This window comes from Lissotriton vulgaris, chromosome 3_1 (assembly GCF_964263255.1).
Source record: "Lissotriton vulgaris chromosome 3_1, aLisVul1.2, whole genome shotgun sequence".
NCBI classification, from domain to species: Eukaryota; Metazoa; Chordata; class Amphibia; order Caudata; family Salamandridae; genus Lissotriton; species Lissotriton vulgaris.
This window is the reverse complement of record NC_141689.1, coordinates 928,233,776-928,259,501: the sequence shown is the minus strand read 5'-3', so window position 1 is coordinate 928,259,501 and position 25,726 is coordinate 928,233,776. Positions and strand designations below refer to the sequence as shown.

The following is a 25,726-nucleotide window of genomic DNA, read 5'->3' as shown; positions in this document are numbered from 1 at the left end:
TCGGGTGGAATCTCTGCACTCGGGCAGAGATCCAACCTGAGTGTGGAGATTATGATTGAGTGCGGAGATTCCACTGAAAGTGCAGGATAGAATCTTCTCATTTGGGCATAGATTCTGCCCAGAGTGCAGAAACTCTGCCAGAGTACGGACATTAAAATACCACTCGTAACTTAACTTTGTAAATACCGAAAGTCGTACTCCTAGACTTTCGGACTAAGTTTATCTTTGTGAATTGGGCCCCTTGGTTTTATCTCAATCTCTCCCTAGCATTTCGCATCTTCTGTATGTTTAAACCGTGAATGGAAAATGCGCATACTCTATTTTGGGTAGGGAAAGCAAAAAGTCCAGTTTTAAAAGAAAGGCAATTTCCATTAGTTAAGGGTGACTGGTCTCTCCTGAATTCAAGTTCAATCTTTACATAGCAGCAGCACTATACTTGTGGTGAATGATATGAATGTGGAACGTTGAAATTATGTACTGTAATGATTCCTCACACACCAGAGGGATATGGCCCTTAGAATAATTCCCACATTGAGATTCTTCATAAAGGCCGATTCAGCGAACTTGTTTATTTGAATAAGGTAAAACTTGCAAAGTGACAAGCATCTAAAAGTTTCATGGCCTTCTTGGATTTCTCAATACAATTTGGATTTCAAGAGCAGACTTGTTTTTGGAAATATATTCCTCAACTATTTTAACTTGCTATGGGTGTGTACTGCTAATTAATACAATTATTACAATCTGTTTTAGGTATATCTATAACAGAGTCACACTGATGCCAATAATTGTGAAAAATGTAAGATTGACTCTAAACAATATCCTCGGACAAAGCGTAACATGCCCGTTAGATGTATTAGTTGTGTTCTATAACTTGAGGCCTATAACATATAATCCTACATCTCTTGCTAGCTCTAACACTGTAATGCTGGGCACCATAGTTTGTTTATTTTTTGTACTTACAAACTATGGCATTCTAAAAGTCTAAACATAGAGAAAGGGTTGCATGCACGGTAGGCCTATAACGAATGCCCATGGTTTCCAGTGGTCTATCTCAAGCTCCCGTACATGACCAAAATCTTGGCACAGAATAGAAGACAGGGAAAAAGCTATTTTAGGACATACATAAATTTCCTTAGGGCTACATTACAATGGATCAAATATACTAATATTTACAGGCTAGATCATACTCCATAAAAAATACACACAATTACACTAAATAGCTCAGTTGGTTGCCAATATGTAGAGCAGAGGTTAGCAAAGGGCTGCCTATGCTTTGGTTTTGTTCCATGCTGGTCAAAAACAACGTGTCCAATTCTATCAAATTCCCCACTTTTGCACCTTCATGAAACTGAAATGATTGTGATGGTGAAGAATGCTACCTGACCGTGACATTTTCTACATAAACATTTATGCACATTAATTCACAAATTAACATTGAATGTGAAAATACTTCTTTCACTAAATTGGAGGTTTAACCAGTTTTTGAAAGCTTTTCTCCCAAAATTTCATATTTTTTTACTATCACTGATTCCTAAACTTTGTGAAGTTGTTCTTTAGGATTACTGGGGTGGCCCAGTGTGTGGGAGATAACTCCCATACCTGGGTATTAGCCAGTCCCATGAGTCCCTGATAGAGGAGCACAATGGTCTACCACCAACCAAAAATGATTCTGCCTCATCACCAGTCCATTGTAGAATCGGACAGCAGATACTTCAACATTAATGTAATATAAAGAGATTGGAGGGGGGGTGAGATCACATCATGTAAAATATAGTATCTACACCTCTGCATTCTCCTGCTAATTGGCAGCACAGAGGTCATAGGTGAGACCTTGATGGAATAGAGTATACGGCCTCACACCACCAAGATCTAGAGAGTGCTAGATTATTGCCTCTTTAGCTTCAGTCAGAAGAAACTGCACTGTACCAGAAGGTGATTACTCTAAAAACAATTCCTACATAATTGATCATACTAATGCCGTCTTCTCTCGGATAACAGTGGCACATTCATTACTTTACATTTAAAGAATGTTCCTCTAGACTGATGTGCTAGTGCAAAATTAAAAAAATACAAAGGAAAACATTAGGAAGTCATGAAACACTTACCTGGATAGCCCTCCGAAGTGCTTTACCATACATCCGCTTGTACTGAGCTTTGATCTCATTCATGTCAACCTCAGAACGGGAAACCATAATTCTTATCAATGTTCTGTCTGTAGTTCCAAAACCCTGTTGAAATGCAACTCATTTTTGTTACCTATAAACTTCACGCTACTATTCAAATCAAATTCTTTTTCTACTTGCATTTTTGAAGCTTAGCATCAAAACGAGCTCTTTTTTGTAATTCTAATTTATGCAATTTGAAAATAACATATTCATTTTTATGTGGAGTTATTTTATGTTAAGATAGTCATTATATAATTCATATATCCCATGAACACCGTTGCATCAAGGCCCTGGCTCACCCAAACCTGACTGATTCACAAAGGTAATCTTTGACTTTTGGTCTACGTTCCGACCAGAAGTCTAAATTTATTACTTTTCGGCATTCACAAAGGTAAGTTGCAAGTAGTATAATTGGGGCAGAGATCCGCCCAGAGTGCAGAGAATCTGCCCTGGGTGTGGAGATTCCGATCCAAGTGTGGTGTGCAATCTCCACACTTAGGAAGAGATTCTGCCCGAGAGAGAAATTTCCACCCCAAGTGTGGAAACTCTGCTCCGAGTACAGATGTAAAGATACTACTCGTAACTTACATTTGTAAATACCGAAATTCATAAACTTAGGGGCATAGTACAAGCCCCTTTCGCCACAGGAACATCACTTTTTGTAACATTCCTTTGGAGAAAGGGGCCTTGCCTTCAGTACAAGGCAGCGTTAAGCCACCTAATGAGGCTTTACGCTGCCTTGTACATAAGGCACTTGTTAGAAATGGGGTCCCAGGTTGGCACTGGCTGGTGCGAATGTTCAAATAGAGACCATTCTGCCTAAGTCAGGGCAAGAGGTCTACCCACTTCGATAACCCCTGTTCAACCCTGTGGTAACGTAGCACAAGCAGTTAGGCCTATCTCAGAGGCAGTGTGTGAAGCATCTGTGACCATGCACAATAAGGCAGTAACGACACCACAGAAGGACACAACTCAAGTAGGTACATAAAAATAGTATCTTTATCTTAAGTTTAACTCAACACTCTCAAAGCGTTTCAACAAGCTACAATGCACGTAAATCAGTAGGGACTTAAGAATGCACTAATGTATTCACCAGAACGTGGCACTGACTGAGATCAAGGCCAGGTTCTGAAGATTTAAATTGAGGCCGACTCTCAGCGGTGGCAGCTCTCTCTTAGCTGCAGCAGCCCACACAGATTCAGCAAAGGTTCGGAGGATTCAAATTAAGGTGGGCTCTCAGCTGCTGCAGCTCTCTCTTAGCTGCAGCAGCCCACAAAGGTTCAGTGAAGGGTTACCAGTCCGCGTTCCACACAGTAGACCTAGAGGCCCCAGATTACTCGATGGAGGCCTCACCTGAAAATAGGATTCCTCGCACAGGAACTCCGAAGACTGACAGGATGAAGTCTAATGTCCCTGAACCTTCAGCAGTAGACGCTCTCAATTCAGACCCTCGGGTAGTTTCTTCAGCAAGTTTTGTGAAAGTTTTAAAGTCCTTTCCTCTGTTCACTCGGAAAGAGGTTCGTCTTGACATCCAGAAGCAACTACTTGAAAAAGGTTTCATTGCAGCATTTTATATCTAAAAAGTCTTTGTTCTTCTAAGGTCGCAAATCATTGAATCCAGCCAGAACCAGTTCGGTGGGGTCAGGGGGCACTTGGTTTACGAGGCGACATCCTGCCCTTTCAGAATGAGGGGCCTGCTGTAAGACGCCCAATGGGAGGTGAAGCCATCATTCACCTTGCCAGGCACTGCCCTGCCATTATCAAAGAGTCACCCCTCCCCATGCTCTGCATGCCACTCTCTCTCTCCAGCCAGGTCTGACCCAGCAGGCCCTACTGCTCCAAAACCAGATGGCTAATACACATAATAATAATAGTAATAATAATGGGGGGTCTTGTAAAGCGCTTGGTGACGCACAACGGCGTGTCCCCGCGCTAGGATGCGAGCGCTAGCAGGAGAAGGTACTAAGGTGGGAACCCACTACCGGGCATAAAGAAATGTTTTTAGCTTGGCTCTGAAAATGGGCTCTGAGGGTTCCAGGCGCAACGCCACAGGAAGTTTTGTTCCAGCTAGATGCAGCCAGATACCTGAAGGATCTGCCGCCCATCCGTGCTTTAGACACCTTAGGGATGGACAGGCGCCCCGAGCCAGAAGATCTGAGAGAACGAGAGGGCACGTATTGTGACATACTAGCAAAGCCTACAGAAAATCTTAGGCAAGAAAATACCTTGTTTCCAGAAGAGGCATATTCGAACATGGGATATATAAACAGTCCTTACTAAAAGATGTGTCTCCCTGTCCCCATCTTAAACATATCAAATTTGAATTTCCTATCAGTTTCCTGGGGTCATATAGGATAATCCTCAGCCTGTCTATTCCGGCCTATGAGGACGGATAGCTTCAAAATAGGAAACAGTGAAATGGAGGGTACTCGCTATTAGAACATGCTACACAGACCTAAGCATTATGGTGATCCCAATTCATACAGTCATATTTGCACAGGGAGCATTCATACTATGGCACTGATTAGCAGTGGCACAGCATCCAGAGCATCTAAATTCAGCCAACATGAAAGACATGAAGAGAAAAGAGGAAGGGAGACCCACGCCAATGATGCCGGATCTAACAGCACCCTTTCACGCTATGGTTATTATGAAATGGCCGTGCAGTGGGTGTTGCGGTGGGCGTTAAACCGCAATACTCATTGTATTTGACACTGCTCCCTATGTACAATGGTGGCGTATATAGGAGGTAGCACCACAAATTAAGACCAGGAAAATCCTGGTCTTAAGTTGGCGAAACAAGGATAAAATTATTATTTTTCCTCGTTTTTGCTTTTTCCATGTGTGCTGCCCTGTGCAACACTCATGGGAAAAGCAAAATGCCATGGTTTGTGTATGTAAAAGAAACCTTTTTAAAATATGCCATTATGTAACTTTCATGTGTGCTGCATGAAGCAACACACATGAAAGTTACAAAATGGAATTTCAGGATTGTTTAGGTGCAGAAAGGGACACCTTCCTACACATAACCAACCCTCCCAACAAAACATGAAGTCAGCAAAAACAGGAGGCTGGAAGGCAAAATGGTGAGGAAAAGCCACACAGAGGAAGTCAGGTCCAACAACTGTTCTAATGACAAGGCATTATTTCAGAATGGAAACTCTTTCAACTTGATTCACCAAGGTAAACTTAGACCAAAAGACTAGGGGGATATGTACAATGAAGTGGTGGAGCTTGCCATTATCCTCTTGGGCTTAATGACATGCTCTGACACTTTGGAAATGCAAGGCTGTACCACATTTACAAGAATGTGCTGCAGCCTTGCGTTTCCCCCTGCGATGGCGCTAAGTTCAACAACTTAGCACCAACGCAGGCACCCATGCACCAGAGTGCACCAGAGTTACATTGCCTGTAAAGCTAAAAATCATCAAAGGTAAGTTTATATGGAGTTGATGCCCCAAAGTACTTGAAAAGAAATTTCCGACACTCTCCTAAAAGGTAGCCAAGGCAGGGAATTCTTTAAACATATGAATGTCGGAAGCTAATGCTAGCCCGCATTTCTTGCAGCTCACCGGTGAGCCTTTAGTGATTTTAGAGAGTTTTAATGGGGAGAAATAGGCCCTGTGAATGGAAAACAGGGGGTTCCTTTTCAGCCATGCCAGTTTTATTACCTCATATAAGATCTTGCAAGAATCTTGCAACCCCACAGTTCCTCCGCCAGTTTAAATTCACCATCCACAGATTCGATTATGGCTTCATACCAAAAGAAACCTCCTTCCTCCCAGGGCACTTAGCCACAAGCTGAAACCTTGAGAGGCCTACACCAACTTTGTCTTTAAGTTTTTCCCATGAAACAAGAATACCGTCGGAGACCAGGTCCCTCCAGACCGCCGACCCATCTTCTCTCAAGGGTACTGCCAGCCTATCCCTCAAACACTCCGGGGCAACAGGAGAGTCCCATAGGGGATCCTGGCTACAGAAGTAACAAAGCGTAGCTGTGCCCCTCACTCAGTTTGGCCCAAGTTTTAGCGAACCCCTGAAGGACCTTCAACGTAACCTTTTTAAAAAACTTTGGGTCCCCAAATTTAAACAAAAAGCCCTCCTCAGGTAGGTTGGCGCCTCCAAGCATGGCTAGAAACAAGAATTGAGACAAAGGGGTATTAGTTGCTGGCAGGATGGGCTATCTTTGACTTGATGAGGGAGAGGAACTGTCACCTACCATACTTGCATATCACAAAGGCTCTACCTGAGAAACCTCACAATGGAGTCTTTTTGTCCCAGTCAAACTGGGGCCAGAGCATGGAGTGAGGAAATTTCTAGCACCTCAGGCAGTGGAAAACTCTAGAAACTTCTCCTACTTCAAACTGGGAACTAGGTATAAATAATGGACCCCACAACCCAACTCTCCAGTAGACCTCTGGGAGTCTCAGAGAACTGTTTTACTGCTCTGCAAGAAGAACTTCTGCCCTGCTGCTTGGCTGCCTGAGTGGGAAAGACTCTATCTGCATCTTGAACCCATGGCCACCAGAGTGACTCCCAGGGCTACTTGGCTGGCCTACTGCTCAGAGCCTCAGGAACAGAAAGGGCTCCAACCACTTTAAACTCAACACCTGGACTCTGCCTGCTGTGAGTTTTGCCCCCAAGTTCATGATGTGGCAGGATTAGGAAAATGTTATGCCATAAACATTTCTGTGTCAGAGTCATATTTATTCATTAAGACAATTTTTGTGTAATATCAATGCATTTGGTATGTAGTATACCTTTTAAAGCACCAAGGGCCAGATGTGTGACCTTTTTTTCAGGGTCACAAATGGGAAATTGGACCGTTTGTAACCGCAAAATAAGTCTGCCCTATGTACAAACCTGAGTCAGTGACCTATTACCGACTCACAAAATAGGAATGCGACTCGCTTTTAGGAAGAGGAGTGCCAAGGGCGTCCCTTCCTAATAGCGAGTCATACTTCAATGTACCATTGTTTTGCAACCGTATTTGCAGCAGTATTTGAAAGTATTTTAATGCATTTAGTTCCATTTCATTACACCTGACACAGTAAGAAAAACGGTCAGAAATGTATTCAGATACAGTACCTTCATTGAACGAAACAACTGTAGAGCAAAATAGGCTGGTTTGCTAATTGCGCATTGCACTGCAAAGACAACGATTAAGAATGTATTTAATACAGGAGCAGGAATTCGTAACATGGTTGACGCTCACACCCATATATTTTTTTTATTGCATTTTTCAATACATTGTTATATAAGAGAATGGATGACATGATATAAATTAAGTTTACCAATAACAAACGTCACAAAAACCTGATATTACATACAAAGTAATGTTTTTGATACCTGTGAAAATGAGCATTTTCTGTCATAATTTATGCATGAGAGGCTCTGTGTCTATTCATCACTGCCTGGCTCTTCCTCCTTACATTAAAGACTGTTTAAAATCTGCCTCATCTATAATAATCATCACGAAATCCCCTTTCACAAGCCCTCCAAAATTGAACAAATACTCCAAACCACCATACAATGTCAACTGCATGACAGCCAGCCGCTAATTACATGCCCAAAAAATTAACCGTTCAGTCTTTGTCAATGTATTCACTTTCGTATTAGTGCTGGTTTCCTTTGAACTCTACTGGGGCAGGGCTGGAGTTGGGAAAGAAAATCAGCCCTGAAAAAATGCTCAAACCAGCCCGCTACCTTTGTGTCTGTGTGCAAACTCTCTCTTTCCATCCATTCTCTCTCTAGGGCTGATTTTGACTTTGGCAGTGCAGGAGCGGAGCAGCATGACACCGCCCGCTCCTGCACTGCCAAAGTCGACCGCCCCCCCCCAGATAACTAGCAATTTTATTGTCTGGCAGGTAGACGGGATGTTGGTCCCACGGTGGCCAGTGTAAAGGCTCATAGCTCGGAGCAGTCCATGCCATGCAAGAACAAGGGTGCATGCATACAGGGGGGCACAGCATGTGTCCCCCTGCATGGACCCCCATAAACATGGGCCAGGGCCCCCTTTGTTTTTCCCACCACCAGCCTTTTCATGGCAGGCTTACCGCCATGAAAAGGCTGGCAGTGGGGAAACTCGTAATATGCTTGGTGGGGCCACAGTGGCACCGACAAGCATATTGCTGCCCCAGACCAACGTGGTACCCCGGCACCTTGCAACTCATTGTCAGTGTGTGGTAGGCCTGGTTCAGACATCTTTAACAGATATTAATAGCTCAGATTACCACTACCCAGTGTACAACACTCAATATATGTACATAGATAAACACATACAAGAAGCATTGACAAAGCCAATAGGTATGGCGTTGTCCGCTAGCCTTTTGGCATTTCATGTTTTCTTTTGTCATGGCTTTTGTAAATATTAATTGTTTTGGGAACTGCCAGGAGTTTGTTAGCCAAAAAAACACATTGACTAAAGATGCCATAACTCATAATAAAGTAAGCCGATGGCTTGAAGTGAAGTGATGTGTTGCCCCTTGATACTCGACTGGGATGGAAAAAAATGTGAGTGACACAACCACGGACAAATTAATGAAGTGTTGCTAAAACCCCTATAGGTAACACTGTCAGACACATAATTTTAATAAAATCAAATGTTCTTGGCTAACGAAAGAAAGAAAGAAAGAAAGAAAGAAAGAAAGAAAGAAAGAAAGAAAGAAAGAAAGAAAGAAAGAAAGAAAGAAAGAAAGGCATGAAAGAAGGAACGAACAAAGGAATTAATGAAAAAAGGAAAAATAAATATTAATATGAAAGGATGAAAGAGGAAAGAAATCCAAACTAATATAATAAAGAGAGAGCCCAAACCTTTGAGGCGGGTAATCTCAGGAACCACAGCACCAATCACAACACCCAATACAGCGTTGGAAAGGGCAGTTGCAGCAGAAGGGCATAGGCTATGCAGACGCCCACCATATACATTTAAAAGGTAAAAGAACCGTGCCAGCAAAGTAGTCCCTTGTGGGCGTGTCTGCGTTGTGCTGTGGGCGTGTGCTGGGGTCGTGAGAAACGCTGGGGGTGTGTCGTACGTTCCGCCCTTCATGCCATGTCTCATATTGTGTGCTAATCCCACCCTGCTCCCTTTAAATACCCCTGCACCCCATAATCATAACCCACCCTTACTCCTTAAAATACCCCAGCACCATTAAACACTAACCCATCTTAACCCTATAAATATACCCTGTACCCCAAAATCCAAACCTATCCCTAAACCCTACAAATACCCCTGTACCCCAAAACCCAAACCTAGCCCTGAACCCTATAAATACCCCTATACCTCAGAACCCAAACCTACCCCTGAACCCTAAAAATACCACTGTACCCCAAAACCCAAACCTAGCCCTGAACCCTTAAAATACCCCTATACCCCAAAACCCAAACCTACCCCTGAACCCTAAAAATACCCCTATACCCCAAAACCCAAACCTAGCCCTGAACCCTAAAAATACCCCTGTACCCCAAAACCCATACCTATCAGTAAACCCAAAACTACCCCTGCACCCCATAACCCAAAACTATATCTGAACCCTTAAAAACCCAAAAAACCCAAAACATATACCTTAGTACCCCAAAACATATACCCCTATACCCATATTTACCTTATCCAAACATTAAAAAAAACATGCTTTTACCATTCATGCATTTACAACTAATTTCGTTGTAAATGTATGCGTGGTAAAAGCATATAAAATGTATTGCCATGCGTTATAATGGCATTGCGGAGTCATGGTACTTTCGTAATGAAAGTATGCGGAGTGATGGTATGCGGAAAGAAAGTTGCGGAATAATGGGTGTTTACCCTCCCCCGGTAAGTACATTGGTGGAACGGCGGCCCACATATCCAGCAACATACTCATATTTTTTTACCACCCATTTGAAAAATGCACAGGTCTTTCTCATTGATGGCCAGCACCGACATACATTTTTAGACACACCTCCCGCCACAAGTTCTAGAATTGCGAACTTTAGAGCTGGGGAGCTACGTTTGAATCTCGGCATCAGCCCAACATCCTGTGATTCCAGGCAAATCGCTTTGTCTCCCCGTGCCTACCACAAATGAATGTGTTCTTCTGTAATGTAAATTGTGCTCATGCCATGTTGTCGAGTTCGCGCTATATAATATTGCAAGGAAAAATAAAGTAGGGAAACTCTAGTTCACACACTACTGAGCGCGCACTCTTAAGTGCATCAGCAGTGCACTGTGAATCGGAGCGTTTCACAAGCCTGTCACAGATAAGAAATGCTATCAAAACGAAATCCTACAAAACAATATACTACTGGCCGGCAGCAATTCATACCCGGACAACGTCGGGACGGGCTGCTAGTAAGGTATATAGTAAAGTTAAAAAGTAATTTATCATGCATGATTAATTAAAACCGTTAGATACATTAAGTACATATAAAAATGGAGGTTCCTGTTCATAATGCAATAAATTAAAACAATGTTAAAAGCCCAAATTGATACTGTAATTAAGGCAATTAAGAAGTCCTCAGAAAAAGGTACACCCATGAATTTTACATTCTTCAAAACGCTGGGTAACTTAACAGATGAAAGTTTGAGGGCCAATAAGTTGATGGATTGGGTTACCAACCTGTCTATGTCCCTCCAGAGTGTTTATTCCTATGCTCAGTACCTTGGTTTAAAGTGCCTGGACTGCAGCAGGGTGCTCTTTCTAAACTTGTGGGGACAAACAACCAACAATACCTGTTAAGAGTGCTAGTGCAGCCCTAAAGTGCTCTCCAAAGGTTTTACAGGACAGACTCAGGTAGGGCCCAAGTCCTCAGTGTTGGGTTGATTTGTGCCCGTTGACGAGGAGTTTTTGATTCTCTTTGAAACTATAAAAAAAAAATTGTGAGCCAGCAGTTTAGCTGCACAACAGCTGGATTGAAGCACAGCTTTACTGCCTGCCTGCAGGTCCTGATGCACTGCTGCCTGAATGTTGGTCCTAATAAAGTTTTCCTTATGTCCATTAAATTGATGCAAATACAAATAACATGGATAAGGTCCTCAGTGCCGTGTCCACACAGGCGGCAGAACTTCTCGCCTCCTCTCCTTTCCCAAGGTGGTAGAAACGGGTTAATCCAGGCAATACCAGTACAGAGCTTTAAAATGTTTTCTTCCTGGCCGTTTTTATTCCCGTTTTGAAGTAGGGCTGGGATTTGAGGACTCCATAGTTAATGAGCACTACACAGCCATGCGCTCATCTAGCAAGTGTTTCTTTGTCCACTAAGACTGACATCAGTTGAGTTGACTTTGTCACTATTTTTTTAAATGAGAAGTGTGTTAATGGAGTTTTCCATAGGTGTGTCAGACCCAGAAGCTCGATGGATTCCAGAAGATATTAGCTGGCTGGCGATTTCCCAAGGCAAAACAGCTCAGTCTAGAAGTGAGAATTCAAGGATCCTTCCTCGGCTCCTCTGATTTAATGCCAACATTTTATGAAAGCTCCCATTCTTTCTTTTTTTGTAGCCCACATTCCAGCTGTGTTGGGGCTGGCGAAACATATCTGGGAAGATGAAAAATTGCTTGATAGGAGTTTGCCAATATTATGTCCATGACTGCAGCGTTTTCCCCTTTCAGACGTTCACTCCCAAAGGTTAGCGTTGGCTGTAGTATAGCTCGCAGGACCTTTAGCAGAAGGTTGAATGTTAAATCTGGGAGCTTCTTCTTAAAAGGCTTTATTGCTAAATAAATCATGACTCCCTTTCTCCGCAAGGACTCCAACTGCGGTTTAAAAGAGTTATTGTGATTCAAAAGTATTCCAACTTATTGACTGGTCTAAGCGCTGCCCATCCAAATAACAATGTATGATCTTTTTCTTGTTGTAATTTACTGCCATCATTTATGTTTTTTCTCAATTTATTTTTAAGGTGTTCTGTTGCGAAAAGCTGTGGGTCGCATCCAGGAAGTGCCGAAGTCCAATAGGGGTTCGGCTTATCAGCACTAGGTCATCCGCGTAAAGCAGGTTTGACATTGTCGTTTTCCCTAGCTTCGGGGCATGGGTTGTGCATCTGCTGAGTTCCCCCGGAAGATCCACTAGAAAAAGTTTAAAAAGCAGCAGGGCTAGGACACACCCTTGTTTTAGCCCCTTTGAGGCGGGAATTCTTTTTGATAAAGGTGTTCCGGAACCTAGCTTTATCCTAATCCAAGTATCGGTGTGCAGCTGCCTAAGTTGGTCTAAAAGAGGATTGGGTATCCTTATAGTTTTTGCCAGAGCTTGGTGTGATCTTCATGGTCGAAAGCTGCTGTGTAGTCTATAAAACATTAAAATAGGGGATATTGTTCCTCCTTCACAGCATCCATCAGCAAGGTTAATGCCATAATATTGGTTATGGTGCCTTGCCCTTGGCAAAACCCTGTTTGAGTTGTTGGATTTATACGATTTTCAGAGGCCCAGGAGGCTAATTCATCTAGGATTGTCCCCGCATAATAATTAGCCTCAGTGTCGATAAGGGCAATCAATTGGTAGTTATTCGGGCACTACTTTCCCCTGGTTTGTAAATTGGGCTAATATTTTAACCTTTCCAGGACTCTGGGATTATGAACATTCTAAGCACATACTTAAAAACTCGAACTAGTTCTTAATCCAAAATTCCACATCGTGTTTGTACCACATTGGGGGTATGCCATCCGGGGCGGGGGCACCTGCAGGACTGCCTCTAGCTATTGGTTTCATTGTCTGCATTGCTGATGGGCCGCTTTGCTCCTCTGATGTAAGCAGTGTGCAGTATATGCCTAGTGATGACTTTGTCCCCTGTTTTGTTGTGTTAACCTGGGGTAAACACTTTGCTCTATAGTTGCAAGATTGTGAGTTGTTACTTCCCTGTTGAGGCCGCCGGCGCTTGCATTCCCCAGATGTTTAGCGGTGTCATCTACATTTTGTTCTTTGTCGTTGAAATGGTTGGAAAGATAATCAACCCAGGCTGCCTCGGTTATGTTGGAATTTATATTGGGATGGTTAGGCCGCTGTAGTATATTGATTGTATGCCAAAACTTGGCGCTATTATTTTGTTTTGCACTGCAGAGCAATTTTGCCCATAGTTCATTGGTTCTTTTTTCCCACTTCCTTTGCCTTATCAGTGCCTCAGATTGTTGGAGGTGCACTGCAAACTCAGTTCTTGTGGTGAGTTACAGAGTCGCCTTAGGGTTTTATTTATGGAATGCTTTAGTTTTTTGAGACTGGACTATTCACCGTCTTTGTTGGGGCGACTACTATTATCCTTAATTTTGGCCGTGTCCTAGTCACAAATTTTTCGCCAAGGGACGTGATCAAATTTTCCCAAGTTTTCAATGGCTGGACTAATATGTCCTTCCCATGGTTGAATAGGACTTTGACAGTTGCTGATATTACCTCTATATTTCTGTGATTGCATCTTATTCATTGGAGGTTTATAATTTCTTCTGGAGTGATGGTTTTACAGATCGCTGGTGAGAGTGTTGAACTGGCTTTGAATCTCACTTATTGGGGCAAGTGGTCGCTATGTTCGTTATTGCCTACTCTAAAGAAGGCGATTTTATTAAACAGGTTTAGGGTTGTAAAGGTCTAATTGGGAAAATACTTTGGTCGAATGGTATGTGGCGACTGGTGGTTTGTCCCCCTCAAAGGGGCCATTTAGTGCTCTCAAATTTAGGTGCTTTAGTTTCTGAAGCAGGTACATTGAGCATCTTGTTGTTTTGATCATTTTTGAAGGGCCCTGTAATGGAATTCCCCAGGCCCCAGTTAGATCTTGAGTTGAGTCATAATCTTGATAATTCCCTAAGAGGTGCATGTCAAAGTTGCCTGCCAAGATGTTGTGGTCTGTGTCCTCTTCTTCCACTACTCTTTTTAAATCGGAGGCCAACTCCTTCAATGCCTTCAGTTTATGTTTTGGATGCACGTAGACATTAATTAGTATTACTTTCTGATGAGTCTGGTTGAGCTTTAACGTTGCTATTACAGCCTGCATGCAGCTGGGTGGTGCAATGTAGATCTTGACCTGAGAAATATCTCCTATTACTGGTATTGAAGCTAGAAGCATTACACCCCTTGAGCGGCGGCCAAAATCAGATCCCATTTTTGCTGGAATACAGCGGGAGGTGTAACCATGGAGATCGAAGGGTTTTTCCTCCCAGTTCTCATGAAGCAGGATAATGTCAAAAGTTTTAAAGCAATTTAGGACCTCTTGGTCATCGATTTTAGTGGTTAGACCATTGATGTTCCAAATGCATATATTAATTGCATGTTGCTCTGCTGTGGGTGCAGGAGTGATAAACGTCCCTTGTCAATTTGATTGCGCTGGTGATATTGTTCGCTGCATGTGCATCCAGTCGTTGGTTGTAGGCAAGGGAGTTGAATCAAAATGTCTCCAGCCTGCGTTCATTGGGATGGTCATTTTGTCCATGGTACGAGTACCTGGAGTACTACTTCTTGCTCCTTTTAGTATAGATGGAGTCTTTTTGTTTTGACTGTTGATGTCTGTACTTAAAAAGGGTGTTGTATATAGTGGTTTCGGCTCTGCCTTCAATTTTATTCCCCAAATCGACTGTGGTTGCAATGGCTCTTTATGACTGCCCTGAGGGTCGTTTCCCAGCTTCTGCCTTAGAATTTGAACCCCTTCTACGGGTGCACTCAAAGCTTGTGGTGGTATGACTGACTCTGGTCCAGCTGGAGCAACCTCCTGGTTGTTACCCTGAGTTGGTGAGCTTTGAGTTAGGGCACTAATTGGCGGCCTCCTGGTTGGTTTGTGAGTCAGTTCCTGGATGTTATTGACTTTTGTTGTAAGGTGTGGATCCTCGGACTCTTCCTGCAGAATATTGGATCTTGCAGTCGGGCATTCAGTTCTACTTTCCATGGCGGGACAGGGGTGCTTAAGGTAAACTTGAGATAGAAATCGGGTCGGCTGAGATTACCTTGAGCTGGTTGTCTGTACATTGTTCCGGGAGGTTAACTTCCTGTGTCTTCCCTTCCTTTTTTGTTTATGGTGGGTTTTCGCTGGCAAGGTGTTTTTTTCGGGTGCTCCCGGTATACTATTATGCAACAGCTTACTACCCCCGATGGGTGATCGAGGTTTATTAATGTCAACTCCATGAGTTTGGGTACTGATTTAATTTTTCCCTCCTTGGGTGACTCACTACTCGTAAAGATCTGAAGTCCGACATTTAGTTTCACAGCAGATAGTAGGTCACCTAGTATTGATGGGAGCGTGAGTAATTTATCAACTATTGGGGCGCAGGTGCATTCTTGTTCCAATGTTTGGGCTTTGAAGGCCGTTTCTTGCCCATGCTTTATTAGGCCATTCAGCACGGCAAGCTTCCTGTCAATCCCTGAGGTGAAAACTGCCAGGGTTTGAAGAACTGTAAGCTGAAGGTCCAGTTTGTGTGATTGGTATTGAAGCGTTGCATAGTGCTTATTTTTGTTGTCCAGATTGAGTCTTTGTTTGTATGTCCTGCATCACTTCTCTCAGACCCTGCGGTATTTGGAGGGGTTTTGGGAATATGGTTGAGGTGACAAGTTCCTCCCATTCCTTGGAGGCTAAAAAAGACATGTCGCCGATTGATGTGTGAGAATCTTCATCAGGTAACTGTAGACATCGCCTTGGCAATGAATTATCAGAGAATACACTTAGGGCCGTCGGGGTCACTACATCTTCTAATTGTGTGATTGGTAGTTGTAGAGGGGAGCTACTTTTCGGTTGTGATGTTTGGTCCCTTGCTTTTTGATGATCTGACCACAGCGCTACATCCGGGGTGAGGGCATGGTGGAGATTTGGGTCTAACCCAATTTCTGGTCCCCCTTGTTGTGGCAATTTTAAGGTGTCTGCAACAAGATGACTCTCTACTTCCAGGGAGGGAACTTGATGGAAACTTGGGGTCTAGTCCAAAATGTGATCCCCACTTGAAGCTATTTTAAGATGTCTGTCCCAAGGTGGCTCTCTGTTGCTGCCTTGGAAAGTTGCAGAGTCTGTGAAGGATTTTGAGCGTTTTGTGAACAGACCAATGGGCGATTTTGCAGCTCTTTAGATTGATCGGTGCCGTTGTGCCTTTTCTGGGTAAAGTGGCTGCCGCTACCAAGTTCTGCGCCTTTACCTGACCCGTTGATATCTTCAACTTTTAGTATTACTTCTAAGATTTGTTGAGTAGTAGTCAAATCTATACTGGTAATACTGCTGATATTGCTGCAGAGTTTTTCCTTTAAGTGGATTAGGGGGTCAGTTAATTTTGTTGTGGGCCGCAAAGTTAGATCGGATCTCCCTAGTTGGAGTGGGGTTGGCAGCCCTTTTATAGTTTCACTTTTGAGAAAAATTGATGTTCCGGGGTCTTTCAGGAAGGAAAATGTGTATATTTTGGGCTGTAGGGTGCATGGATTTCTCTTTTGGGGTGTCCCCTCAATATTTGTTAGCTCTTGGCTTTTCCAAGCCCAGCTTCGAGAAAGCTCCATTTCCAGTTGCTGTTACTATTAATGTGTTTTTATTCTCCAGGCTTTGTGTTTTGCTGTAAATTATGACTTTGAGGGGAGATTTGTCACTATAATTTGTGCCTTTGAGGGGAGCACTGTCAGGGGAATGAGGGATCTTATTGACCGTCGCTATGTTGCTCATTGTGTCGAGCTTTCACGTTTTGTTAGGTGGCCATCCCGGGCAGGGCCAAGGGGACGTTGTCCCTGCTTTTGCTCTAATTTTTCCTTTTTTTGTTGTTTTTGGATGCAGCCTCAATCTTACTGGGGTCTTTGTCACTCGGCCCGACCTCATGGCCCTTCCTAATATCCTTTTTGCTTTTTTGAGTTGAATTTGTCTATTTTGCCTTGGAATTGGTTTAGTTTCATTTTTTGTACCAAATGCAGGCGTACTTGTTGAACCTATTGTACATGTTGTACTCTTGAGGAAAGACAAGCTTTTTGGCGAAACAGTATGTAGTGTCCTGCGGCGCCGGGTAGCGATCCAGCCTACCCGCGCCTGCGAGGGCACATTAGGGTGGGCGCGTGTCGTCAAGCGCCCAATATAAAATAAAGGGGGCGTGGCCGACGGGACGAGTCGGAGCCACGAGTTAAAGCAATTGCCGGCTCCCGAGTTTTTATTGATGTCACAGCGTCGCTATTAATCGTGCTAGCGCTAGACTAAACATCCCATTGGCGATGAAGGGCTTATCGACCCCATGCTGTGCTGAGTGCCCCCCCCCCCTGCTGTATTTTTGGGCCATTTTAGAAAGCTGTGGTGTTCAGGCCCATGAAGATCACAAGGGCCTCGTGGGTGCCTGCTGCTGGCTCATGGTGTTGCATGCTGATGCCACAGTGCCTGTAAAGCCCCCATTTGTGCCTACCATCGTTGAGAGCTGCAAACAATGCTGTGAGCCCTTACCACACCCTGGAGCTGGCCCACGCCCGAGTGCCACGTGAGCCCACCACTGAGGTCAGGGCTGTGCACCAGGCAGGCGACCATCAGAGAAGAAGGGAGGGAGGACCAGCCACTCGAGTACTACCCGACACAGTCACCACCGACCTCGGCCAGACGTCTGCCGGCGCACCCGAGAGGTGGGTGAGCAGCACACGTGTCGCAGAGCGCACCACGCACGCACCAAAATGGCGGTAATTCCCGCCATAGAACCATTTGTCGTCGACGGAGCTCCGTCATCCCTCGCTCCGCCATGTAGAGACTGTTTTGATCGCCTCCAGATCTACTTCGAAGGGGCGGGCACGGCCCGGGAGAAGCACAGAGCATAACTTCTTCACCTGGGAGGAAATGATATCCACCGTATATACAAAACGATAGTGGAAGCCACGCCGAAGACGTACCACACCCTCCGCGACGCTTTAAACGCGCACTTTGAACCTATGGCAAGTAAAGACTATGAGAGGTTCATCTTCCGCCAGGCTAAGCAGGAAGCAGAGGAGTCATTGGACGCCTTCCAGGGGAGGTTGAAAGAGTTGGCCAGCACGTGTGGATTCCGTGATGAACAGGAGGAAATTGGAGGACAGATAATTCAAGGGTGCTACTCTTCCAAACTCAGAGTCACCATTCTCCAGGAAGACGGCAAGCCGCTAGCAGACATCCTCAAGCTGGGGCGCTCCAAGGAACTGTCACAGGCCAGATCCTCCCACATGGAAGCAGCCCTCCACCGGCCCATCAAATCGGCGCAAGTCAACATGGCGGAGGCAGCGAACATCATGAGACCAAAAGCGCGCCAATATGCTGGCAAGAAACAGCAGGACAAGCGTAAAGAGTGCGGATACTGTGGGGGACTGCCTCACTGTATGCAGGATTGTCGGGCGAAAGGAAAAAGGTGTAGCGCATGTGGGTGGATGAACTGCGGCGGTATGCCGGTCGACGAAGTCAATGAAGGAAGCTGTGCAAGCAGTAGTGGAGGAACGAGACAGTGAAGACATGGACAACGACACAAGTGACTATCCGGTTCACTATGTGTTTGCGATTGATCAGCCACGGTGGAAGAAGCGCCGTCTGCCAAAATGCTGAATCAAAATCCATCAGCAAGAGGTGAGAGCCACTAACGACACAGGAGCATCCATTGAGCTGATGGTGGCCAACGTGTACAACCAGCTTAGTAATAAGCCCCCCTCCGCAAAGCAAGGATCAGGGTATTCGCATATGGCCAGAAGACGCCAATTCCACTCATAGGGTCTTTCAAAACAGATCTGCAACACCACGGCCTCAAAGTCCCCACCACCGTATACGTCACCAAGGAAGGCAGTGGCATGCTAAGTAGTGGACAATCAGCAGAAGAGCTGAGGCTCATATCGTTCACCATGGCAGTGCTGGAAGATGAACTAGAGGCCATCTTAGAAGAGTTCAGAGACGTCTTCAAAGGCATCAGATGCCTGAAAGGGAAGGAAGTGTCTCTCCATATCGACCCGTCGTTCCAACCGGTGGCACTGAGACACAAACGCATCGCGTTCCATTTGAAGAAGAAGGTCGAGGAAGAACTGGAGGCGCTGGAGAAACAGGGCATTATCGAAAAAGTCAGTGGGCCCACCCCGTGGGTGTCCCCGATCGTGGTGGCACGGAAACCGAAACAGCCGGGACAAGTCCGAATCTGTGTGGATATGCGCCCCCCAAACGCTGCAGTAAAGAGGGAACGTCACCTAACCCCAACCATCAAGGACATACTGGGAGAGTTGAATGGCGCAAGATGGTTCTTAAAGATGGACCTCCGGTCGGGGTATCACCAACTGCCACTACGCCCGGACTCTCGATACCTAACCACCTTTTCCACGCACGTAGGCCTCCGAAGGTACCGACGCCTCAATTTTGGGATCTGGAGTGCCGCTGAGGTGTTCCAAAACACCATCCGTGAAGTCCTCAGTGGGCTCCCAGGAGTTTTAAATGTGAGCGATGATTTTCTCATCTACGCATCGTCAGTTGAAGATCACCATCAGAGGCTGAGAGGAGTCCTACAAAGGATCAAAGAATCTGGCCTGACCCTACACCGGGAGAAGTGTCAATTTCTGAGAAACAAGATCAGCTTTTTTGTTTATACCTTCTCAGACCAAGGAATCGACCCGGACCCCGAAAAGGTGAAGGACGTCCAAGAAGCCCCTGCCCCCACCAACATTTCAGAAACCAGGAGTTTCCTAGGCATGGTGAACTTTTGCAGACGCTTCCTCCCCGATCTTTCCAACCTCACCTAACTCTTGAGGGAACTGACAAAGTCCACCACGACGTGGCAGTGGGGCCTAGAACAGGCCTGTCCTATTTTGACCCGACCAGATCCACCAACGTCACAGTGGACGCCAGCCCCTATGGGCTAGGAGTAGTACTCACTCAACTACAAAGCAATGGAGAATGGGCCCCGATTGCATATGCAAGCCGCTCCTTAACAGACACAGAACAGAAATATTTGCAGCTAGAGCGGGAAGCAAATGCCATCCACTCGGCACTTTCATGTCTATGTGTATGGTCATCCCTTCACAGTGTCGACGGACCACAAACCGCTCATACCCCTATTCCAAGGCACAGTGTCCAAACCTCCACCACGAATTGAAAAGTGGATACTTCATCTCCAAGCTACGACTACCGGGTAGAGTACAAACCCGGCTCATCGTATCCCGCAGACTACCTCTCGAGACATCGTCGAACGGCCACTCAAGCGGAAAGAGAGGAGGGGGAAGATTCCGAAGAATATGTCCGGCTGGTACTGGAGAAAGCTTGGCCCCTGCAATGAGTCTGGAATCCATCATCACGGCCATCCGGGGAGATGAGTGTCTACAACTGGTCGCCGAGGCTGTCCAAATGAATGACTGGCGCCCGATCCAAGCCACCCTGAACAGGCGGACACGGCAAGCGAAACGGGCACTAGAGACCATGATGCGGGTCAAAGACGATTGTCGGTCGACAGCCGAGGCAGCCTCCTATGAGGACCACGATTGGTGATGCCTTTCAGCCTGGCTCAGCAGGCCGTTGACCTGGCACACCGGGGACACCAAGGCATGGTGAAAACCAAGAGTCAACTGAGGGCCAAGGTATGGTTCCCGGGAATTGATTCAATGGTAGAATAGATTGTCCGGACCTGCACCTGGTGTCAAGCAGCAGGGCCATCGGATCGCCCTCACCCTGTCATCACCGATGATAACTCTAAAAGGCCGTGGGAATGTGTAAGCTCAGACTTTGGACATCTTCCTGATGGGCGCTATGCACTGGTGATCATCGACGACTTCACAAAGTATCCAGAAGTGGAGATTGTAGGGAGACAGGCAGCCACGGAGGTCATTGCCAAGTTCGAAAAAACCATTGCTACGCACGGGATATTCTAGGTGGTCAAAACAGACAATGGCACAGCCTTCCAGGGACAGGAGTTTGCAGACTACCTAAAGAGCTGGGGGATTAACCACAGGAAAGTGACTCCCCACTGGCCCCAGGCCAAAGGGGAATTGGAGAGATTTATGTGTACGCTCAACAAAAGAATACGCATTGCCCATGCCGACGGATCACCCATGGAAAGTGCCATCTACAGCTTCTTAAGAGAGTACCGGCTGACACCTCATCTCACAACCGAGGCAGCCCCCGGTCCGGCAACCATGGGCCGAGTAGTAAAAGACACCATCCTGAACCACCCAAACTGGGTCCCAGCTCGAGTGGATCTGGAAACAACTCTGGCTAACCGAACCCAATCCAATAACCAAGCCAGCGCCAGGAGACGGGCTAAAGAATCGGACGTCCAAGAAGGAGACAACGTGTTCATCAAAGACCGACATCCAGGGAGCATATTCCGGCTCCCGTTCGAGCACAAGCCCTGGACCGTTCTCCGCCGAACTGGCACCATGGTGACCGCCCAGAGGGGATCTGAAGTTGTCACTCAAAACATCTTGTTTTTCAAGAAAGCACACCCGGAGCACCAGGTTGTCAGGAGCCAGATCGCTTGACAACCAGGCCTAGCCAATCAACGGATGAAGATGACTATGGACTACCAGGGTGCTACCCCACTGAAAGTGAGAACCGAAGGGACCCGGACACTCCGCTGATGCTGGAGACACCAAGGGAGAGCCTGCCAAGCTCTCCCGTGGGGCCTCGGACAAGTGGGACCTCGCTGAGAGTAACACCGTCAGTGCCATCGTCGAGGGGGGAGCAATCCAGGCATGGTCTGAGCTGGAATCCAGCACCATCCTCCTGGCTAGCTGATTTCATGGTGTGACCATCCAGAGACTGGAAACCAAGAGACTGGTAACAGACCCTCGTTATTTCTATGATGCTGGTTGTTTTTTTGTTCAAATAAAGGTTGGAAGGAATGTAGTGTCCTGCGGCACCGGGTAGCGTTCCAGCCTACCCGCGCCTGCGAGGGCACGTTAGCGCAGGCGCGTGTCGTCACGCGCCTGATATAAAATAAAGGGGGCGTGGCCGACGGGATGAGTCGGAGCCACGAGTTAAAGCAATTGCCGGCTCCCGAGTTTTTATTGATGTCACAGCGCCGCTATTAATCGCGCTAGCGCTAGACTAGACATCAGACAGTAGACTCTAGGAATGTTTTTTTAGGTGCTGAGGAATTCCCTGGCGCTCTAGAGAGAATACACTATAAGTATCTACAAACACAAATTCCAGATGTACTGGTGCATGCAGACCTGCTATGAAAAGGTCAGCCATAATCCAATCTTCTCTTTAACTGTTGTGATAAATACTCATCTCAAAAAATTGCTAGATGAGGGTCTATTGGATGAGGATGAATATCTTTTTCTCAAGGTGAACCACCTGAGGTACCCGTGTTTCTATACACTGCCAAAGATTCATAAAGGCCTACCATTTCCACCAGGTAGGCCAATAGTATCGGCAATAAGGGGACCAACTGAACATTTGTCCCAATTTGTTGATGTGTTTCTGCAACCAATAATGTCTAATTTACCTTCTTACATCAAAGATACGCGTCACATTTTAAACATCTTGGGAGATATAAAATGGGAGACTGGAATGGTAATGGTTACTCTTGATGTAATCTCGTTGTACACGAGCATCAAAAACGAATTAGGACTGAAAGCCTTGGCCCATTTTCTATCTAAAAGACCTGCCAGTCACTGGCAGCATACACAAATGACTTTGGCGATGACTGAACTGATATTGGAGAATAACTATTTTTTGTTCAAAGGTGACTGGTTTAAGCAAAAACAAGGAGTGGACATGGGCTCCAAATTTTCACCGGCATATGCGAATATTTTTATGGGTTGGCTAGAAGAAAAATATATCTGGGGCCCTGCAGCAAATGAATGTAATGGATCTATCCTGTATTGGGGTAAGTTCATTGACGACTGTATTATGATTTGGACAGGATCTATGCAAGCCTTGGATGGGTTTTTCACGTATCTAAACAATAATGATGTGAATATAGGTTTTACCACTTGCCACAGTACGACAAATATCACATTCTTAGATGTTGAATTATATGTAAAGAATGAACGTATTGAAAGTAAAATGTATCGCAAACCCACTTCATGCAATACAATATTACATGCGAAGAGTGCTCACCCACGTCACCAAGTTAGAGCAATTCCGTTTGGTGAGATGCTTAGAGCCAGGCATAACTGCAGCGAAACTGAGAATTTTAACAGCTGCATATGTGATATGGAGAGAAGATTTGTGCAGAGAGGTTACGACAAACAAAATGTGAAATTGGCCAAACAGAGGGTCCTGAAAATTGGGCACAGTGAGACATTAAAGCCTTCAGCCAAACATGGTCAGAAGGATCAGCCAATCAGACTGGTTACAACTTATACTCCAAAGAGTAACGTTTTGGTGCAAAGCATGAGAAAACATTGGGGTATTTTGAAACTGGATAATGTTCTGAAACAGCATATAGGGGGCAGGCCACAAATCTCCTATAGAAGGGGTCAGACTTTGGGCTCCCTACTAAGTCCGAGTTATCCATTATCACAACGACATGTCACATTGCTTGATCAATATGCAAAGGGATTTTACAAATGTGGTCATTGTGGCATGTGTAGATGTGCAAAGGACAAAACTAAAAGTTTCAAAATCAAAGATGGAAAACGGTATGATATCAGAATGAATATCACATGCAGTACCAAATTTGTAATCTACATAATTGAATGTAAATGTATGAGGGGGTATGTGGGCAGCACAATCCGCATGCTTAACGAAAGAATGGGCGAACATCTAAGAGCAGTAAAGAATAATGATGTGAGGTATCCGATAGCGGAACACATACATAACTGTGAGAAGCAGGACTATAACAAAGGTTTCAAATTCTACGGTATTGATCATGTACCTGTTGACCCACGAGGTGGGAACAGGGAATTGAAATTGAGAAGGCGGGAAGCACGATGGATCATGCGCCTTAGGGCGGTAGAGGAAGGATTAAATTATGATCAAGAGCTTCAATTCTTCTTAGGTGATTAATGAGTACCAGTGAAATCTGTGATTGACTGATGCACATTACCTATATGTGGATACACATCAGATGAGGTAAGGATATTTGATGGATATTCCATTAAAACTCATTATTATTAATACATGGTAAAGTAGCATATAAATCTGCGCTTGTAAACGCAGAAAAATGATAATTTCAAAAGACTTTGGGAATAATGCTGGATGAAATGTACGCAATTAATAATGGCACGCACTGCTATAACTGTCAAAATTTGCTACATAAAAAGGACATTTGAAAATTTATTGAGGGGAAGGCCGTATAGATATACGTTTTTGCAATGATGCTTAAATAATATGCGAAGTTTATCCATTTTAAAATGGCCGCCGCATTATAGAGGCACTTCTGTAAGCACTGATGTGGTAGTCCGTCATCAGTGTCTAACGGCGTTTAGCTTAAACCAGGAAGAGGAAGGAAAGGGGTTGTCTCCTGTACTCGGGACGCGACCGAAATTACTGAGCAAGGTAAGCCGGGGGCAGAGGGAGGCTAAGATTGATCTAATTGAGATGGGAAGCTTTAGAAAAGTAATATACGTAATTCATAACTCTGCAGGCTGAAAAGATGCGGCATGAAGAATAGGAGATAGACGATAACCGGAAGACTTACAAGGTACGAACCCGGTCTCTAAATTTTAAGAATGGGGAAGGCAATGAAAAAGCAGTGCACTCAAAGCTAAGAATATGTTATTGATTGTAGGTTTCTAACCGGCACACAAGGAAAACAGAAAGGGCAAAACAAATTGGGACACTGACAATTGGGTGTTGACCTGTAATATTTCAGGTAAGCGAGGCCGATATAGATTTAGTGTTAGAATCACGCAATGATTTATTCCAGGCATGATAGTGAAATGATTCCAATTTCGCTTGTAGGTCAAAAGTTGGATGACGTGCAATAAATGATTCTGAAGATATAGGAGGTGAAGGAGGGAGATAAATATAGTAAAGCAATAAGAAAACGAGAGGTAGGTTCTTGAATAAGTATAGATGTATTTATTACGCATAGATCCAAAGTGCAGCCCTAATTCTCAATGGGTGTAAAGTGAAGTTGTAAATTTTCTCTATCCAAACAGATAGTTGTGTAAAGCCAAGTTGAGGTAAATACAACCCATATTACTTGATGATTATGCATGTTGGCAATAAGCTATTCACGAATGGTCTTGGTCAGAACTAACCGCTTTCCTTATGTTTTAATGCATGAAATGCTTTAGACACAGGATAGTGTGTGACACAACGATGTATTTAAAGTATTTCCTTTTATTTTATTTTATTTTGTAATTGTATCATGCAAAAGAAACACGGTGAAGATGTTGAAATATGTTCAATGGGCATGTAATACATTGTGTTGTAGAGGTTTCTATTGAACACATGGTTGTCTTTGTCTTTAGGGGTCTGATGAGGCTCTGTAAGAAGTTATCAAATCAATTGAAATAAGGGGTTGTAAAAAAACGTTGTTTGTATTATTTCCAGCCCTGATGAAGCCGATGGGTTCTGTATAACCTCGGCGAAACGCGTTGGCATGGCATGGGATTGGAAAATAAAAGAAGAAACTGTGGAAGAGCCTTGAGACTGATTTGACATCATTGAATTATTTACCTTAAGAGACTCTAACTATTATGATATGTTGAGTGCTGCAGTATTATATTGTTAGTAGGCTCCAGGAAAACTGTTGACTGCTGCCCGTGATGAAAAAAGCTGTTGCT

The 25,726-nt window shown here is 44.7% G+C and overlaps 1 protein-coding gene across 1 annotated transcript in view; it reads right to left on the bottom strand.

The window, feature by feature from the left end:
- The window catches only part of LOC147727229 (annexin A1-like), a 489,945-nt gene that overhangs the window by 2,882 nt on the left and 461,337 nt on the right, over positions 1-25,726 (bottom strand). Inside the window, exons 10-11 of the mRNA XM_086963595.1 lie at positions 7,254-7,312; positions 2,106-2,228 (exon numbers count right to left, since the gene is read on the bottom strand). Coding sequence (XP_086819721.1) covers positions 2,106-2,228; positions 7,254-7,312 — 182 coding nt within the window. The remainder of the gene's footprint in view (positions 1-2,105; positions 2,229-7,253; positions 7,313-25,726) is intronic.